A 5,000-nucleotide genomic window follows, 5' to 3' on the forward strand; every position below is an offset into this window, starting at 1 on the left:
GGAGGTGGCTGGAAGAGGGGCCTCCGGGGGAAGAGGGTTAGTAACCAGCACATCATCACCACCACCACCGACACGGAGCGGCTCATCCTCAGACCTGCCCTCTTCCTCGTCCTCACCCCTTTCACCACCATCCTCGTGAGGACCACTCCAAACATCTGCAGGGGGGGGGGGAGGAGCGAGTCAAGGAGACGAGGAAGGAAAGAGGAGAAGTGAAAGAGCTGGTGTTAAATGAGAGCAGAAGGAAGATCTGGGTTAGTTCGTGTTAACGGTAATCACGTGAATTACACGTATAATATAGATCATCGCCCTAATATTTAGGGAGCTAATTAGAACCCGAGTGTCTGGGTCCAACTAACTAATCGTATATATATGATCGGCCTGTCAATCAAAGGGTCCGAGTGCATCCGACACACAAAGTGAAAGCGAGACCTTTTGTTTCATTCCTTCTCACTCAAAGATCTGTTGCCTTCGGGATGAAAGAGGTTGGCCAAACAAAAGCAAAGCGACATGAAAGCACATATTCCATTAAGTCTCCTGAGGGGCTCGCTGGAAACAACGGCGCCTCCACATTAGGAACAAAAGAAGAAGAAAACATGCTACAAGAAACTCAAATGGAGGCCCGAGCAGCTCTAGCTGCACGGATAACCCACCGCGGATTAAAACACAACAATCAGCACACGGCGTCGCTCCCTCCTTCCCTCTGCTATTTACTACTTGGTGGGTAGAGAGGGCGAGAACAAAGAGAGAGGGGGGGAGAGAGAGAGAGAGAGAATCAAAATAACTGCATTTCCTGTTTGGTGTGTTTTTTTTTCTTTTCTAATTTGCTCGCTGCGATGCGAAGCGTGCTCCGGCGTGGCTGGCTGGGGCCTAATTAATGGGGAGGCCGCGGTGATGGAGTTTGGAAAGTTTCTTCGCGGGCAGCAGACACTTGGAGGGGTGGGGGGGGGCAGCCCGGGCTGTGAATGGTGTTGAGGGAGGAGGGAGGAGAGGGCTAGGATTAGCCGTTCTGCTCGGCAGGCCTTGTGCATCACAGCCAACAGCGTTTCTCTCTTCTCCTCCTCACCTCCTCCTCTTTCTCTCTTGTTCCGTTCTTTTCCTCCAACTCCATTTTTAATGAGATCAACAATTAGTCCAATTCAGAAAAGCTGAAAGAGCAAATAAATCAATTCTTCCCCCCCCCCCCTTCACCGTCTCTCTCCTGGTTGAGAAGTTTCTTCTGACTTCTCTCCATCTGTCGACGTGTCGCCAGAGCTTCAGCACTTAATTGATTTATCAATTAGCTGATCGACGGGGAAATTATTATTATAAGGGCTAATTTTGATGACCGATTAATCCTTTTTGAGCAAACAGTTTCTGAATCGTGAGGATTTTCTGCTTTTCCTCCCACTCTCACATTCTGAAATGTGAGAGTGGGAGGAAGTGTGTTTTTTTTTTTACATTATAGCCATCGCTTGAGAAGAATCCGATGACCGTTAGTGAAGTCTCACCACACTTCTCCATCGCCTCCTTCGCTCCCTCGTCTCGTCGGCATGCGGCGCCGGCCGATCTACCTGAACCGCGGAGAGGATCGTAAACAAACGAGAGGCCTAATAACGGTCATTATCGTAACAACCCCAATCCGGAGGAAATGGAAAGCAGTGGGGAGCGCACGCGGCCGACGCCGCTCCCCCCTCCTGCGAGACGCTATTAGAAGCGTTTGTTGGTATTTTGAGCATAATTTAGCCGCGCAATGCATCGTGTTGATTAACCATTACCGGGAGAGCCGGAGGAGGGAGGAGGGAGGAGGGAAGAGTCGGGTAAACGGCGGCTCTGAATACGAGGGCCCGGCGGCCGTCGTCGAAACGGTGTTTTGTTTTTCCTCCGAGGATTAGGCAGAACCCCTTTAGAGAGCATAATGGAAATGTGAGAGTGGGAGGAAGTGTGTGTGTGTGTGTGTGTGTGTGTGCGTGTCTCAATAGCATGCCGGTGTGACTTTCTTTTGTCGTTAATGAGTATTAGCGAGATTTATGACCGTTAGCGAGTGTACGTGTTAATACAAGGACTTTCTTTATATTCCTATCAAACTCAGGAAGTATATTCATGAGGATGAATGGAGTGTGTGTGTGTGTGTGTGTGTGCGCGTGCTGACCTCCAGCGGGGCCAGCTTTGCTGCCCTTGCCTCGGTCGGCGCTGCACGGGTCCAGCGTGCTCATGTCGGCCATCTTGACTCCGGACCGAGCCTCGGCGATCAGCTGCCTGGCTCGCTCCCTCAGCTGCTTCCTCCGCTCGGCGTCTCGCTCCTGAAGGAGGAAAAGACGACCGTCACTCGAACGCATCACGACAAACTAAATCCGTACGCTTAGAGGAAATGTTGGCTCATCTTTTCAAGAGTTTTGACGCAATTATCATTTGAATATCAGTTACTCTCATCGTGTTTACCTTTAAGTCAGAAACCGTCTCACGGGGAGTCTCAAGTGTTTTAAATAGAGAGATAAATGATCTCAAAGGGACTTCTGTTGACTTTAAGACTTCTGGCTTTAAGGAGTAACTGATACACAAATGATCATTTTATTGGATCAAGCATTCCTTTAATATTTGGTTGTGACCTGATACTCAGATTGTCCTTAAATGAGGATTAAACATTCATCCAACACACTGAAATAACATATGTCCTACAAATACGCAGAAATTAATTCTACAATATGAAGGAAGAAGTTGATTCACTCTGAAATACATAAATATAGATTTTATTACATCGTGACGACTTTATGAATGCTCGCTGTAGATAGAAAGCACACTTTACTCATTTACACACAATAAAACACTCACGGACGCTCCGACCTACAACATGCATAACAAAAGAATGGTTGTACACATCTTGGTGCATTATGTTGTTCGGAGTGAACACACACACACACACACACACACTTGGCACTAGACATACAGTATTGAGCCGTCACCATCAGAGTAATGGCAGAAATGCCATTTTCAGGCCGATCCAATCTGATCCTACCGATAGCACGCACGCACGCACACACACACGCACACGCACACGCACACACACTGTCAGCTGACAAACCCGTAACTGCATGCACAGGCTGAAATACCCATATTTAGAAACACACAAAAACGTTATTAAAAACAACAAATTCTGCTCTGATTTTTCTTTTTTTTTTTGGGGGGGGGGGGGTGTCAGAAAAGGTTTTCAGCCCGTTTACTCCCAATTTCCTTTTGAAGACTAGAGCTGTGGCAGCCGAAGTAAAGTCCATTCTGGATGAGACGACGGTGGGTTTGAATCCTGCCGGCATGATTTAAGGCTTTGCGACCAGAAACAACACAAGTTAAGGAGGCACACAAACTCCACCTTGCACTCGTAAACCCGAGCGCACACACACACACACACACACACACACACACACCTCCGCCCTCCCAAACACACATGACCCAGGGGAGAGTCGCCGTCCTCCCTCCCTGTGGTGTCCCGTTAATCAGGCGTCTCCATATTGAGGCCGGGGTTTTAGGGCTGGCCCGCTGAAGCCGCCCATTTAGCCATTAACAAAACAAGCAGCGCCCGCTAATGAGCTACATCTCTCCATTTCCATGTCAATTGTTTGTTTGTAGCCATTGTTGGGCCGGGACAATGGGGGCTGTATTGTAAATGACAGCAACCCTAATGCACTCTGTGTGTGCGTGTGTGTGTGTGTGTGTGTGTGTGTGTGTGTGTGTGTGAGCCCAAGGGGACGCCCACAGGGAGAAGGGAACACACCTTAGAGAGAGACTGATAAAGAGAGAGAGAGAGAGAGGGGGGGGGGGGTGAGACGGAGAGAGAGATAAAGAGTGAGGAGAGGATCGAGTTTATGCCGCTTGGAGAAAAGTATTGAGTGTCAAAGCGGAACAAAACTTCTTCCCCCTGAAGTCACGCGGCACAAATCCAGGCAACAAAAGAAGGGAATTATTATTTGAAGGCAAAATACGAGTTGGCTTTCCACCTTTAGATTACCTGTAAGCATGCTTGATATCCACAAAGAGAGCTCCTCGTCACATTAATGGTAACATCCCCCCAAAAGAAAAGGCGAGCACACGAGACTATGATTATATAAATATTAGTGCAGTTCTCGGCTCCTGGTCGTGACATTCCTTCCTTTATAGTTCTATATATCATTAGTTTATCACCAGTGGAGCGGTGGGAATTAAATATGCGTTTACATGTATGTGACCTGGGGACATGATAGAGGACCTGAGATTGAGCCCTGTGGGACACCATAAGACAGGCTCTCCTCATTAAACCGATACAATATATATATATATATATATATATATATATATATATATATATATATATATATATATATATATATATATATACGGTCAATAAACAATTTTCTCTCAAATCTAAATGGAAGCTCACAGATTGGTAGAAACAAGCAGGGAAACGAGCGAGAGGACAGGAAGCGGTTCACAACGAGAAACTTGTTGTAAAGAACTGCCTGGAACGTGAAGAACGGAGAAGAAACTAGTGGGAGACGCTGGTGGAGGGTTTCATTTGGGTCTCCGAGATCCAAACTAGTGGGAGACGCTGGTGGAGGGTTTCATTCGGGTCTCCGAGGTCCAAACTAGTGGGAGACGCTGGTGGAGGGTTTCATTCGGGTCTCCGTGGTCTAAACTAGTGGGAGACGCTGGTGGAGGGTTTCATTCGGGTCTCCGAGGTCCAAACTAGTGGGAGACGCTGGTGGAGGGTTTCATTTGGGTCCAAATGGGTTAGAATGAAGGTCAGTGTGAAACTAAAATAGGTGCTGAAGGACATTAAAAAAATGAATCCGTCTTTCCTTCTTCATACTTGTTGTTTCTTTCTCTCCATCCTCACTTCCTGCCGTCTTACTACGTTTTCCATGCAGGTGCTTTTATAAATGCAATATGATAACCAGTAATTCACTGATTGCCTTCCGGCATCGGACTGGTTCTGATATCCAATCTGGCCTTTACAGATATGGATACAACCACCAATTTAAGTGTGCCATATG

The 5,000-nt window shown here is 47.3% G+C and overlaps 1 protein-coding gene across 3 annotated transcripts in view; it reads right to left on the bottom strand.

Moving 5' to 3' along the window:
- Positions 1–5,000, bottom strand: part of ehbp1 (EH domain binding protein 1) — a 118,106-nt gene that overhangs the window by 41,480 nt on the left and 71,626 nt on the right. For 2 of the 3 annotated variants that reach the window (XM_034551541.1, XM_034551542.1), the window contains exons 16-17: positions 2,129–2,279; positions 1–155 (exon numbers count right to left, since the gene is read on the bottom strand). The exon at positions 1–155 is cut by the window's left edge and continues 55 nt beyond it. In XM_034551541.1, coding sequence (XP_034407432.1) covers positions 1–155; positions 2,129–2,279 — 306 coding nt within the window. The remainder of the gene's footprint in view (positions 156–2,128; positions 2,280–5,000) is intronic. The other variant, XM_034551544.1, reaches the window with a different exon arrangement.

Source organism: Cyclopterus lumpus, chromosome 15 (assembly GCF_009769545.1).
Source record: "Cyclopterus lumpus isolate fCycLum1 chromosome 15, fCycLum1.pri, whole genome shotgun sequence".
In the NCBI taxonomy this organism is placed as follows: Eukaryota; Metazoa; Chordata; class Actinopteri; order Perciformes; family Cyclopteridae; genus Cyclopterus; species Cyclopterus lumpus.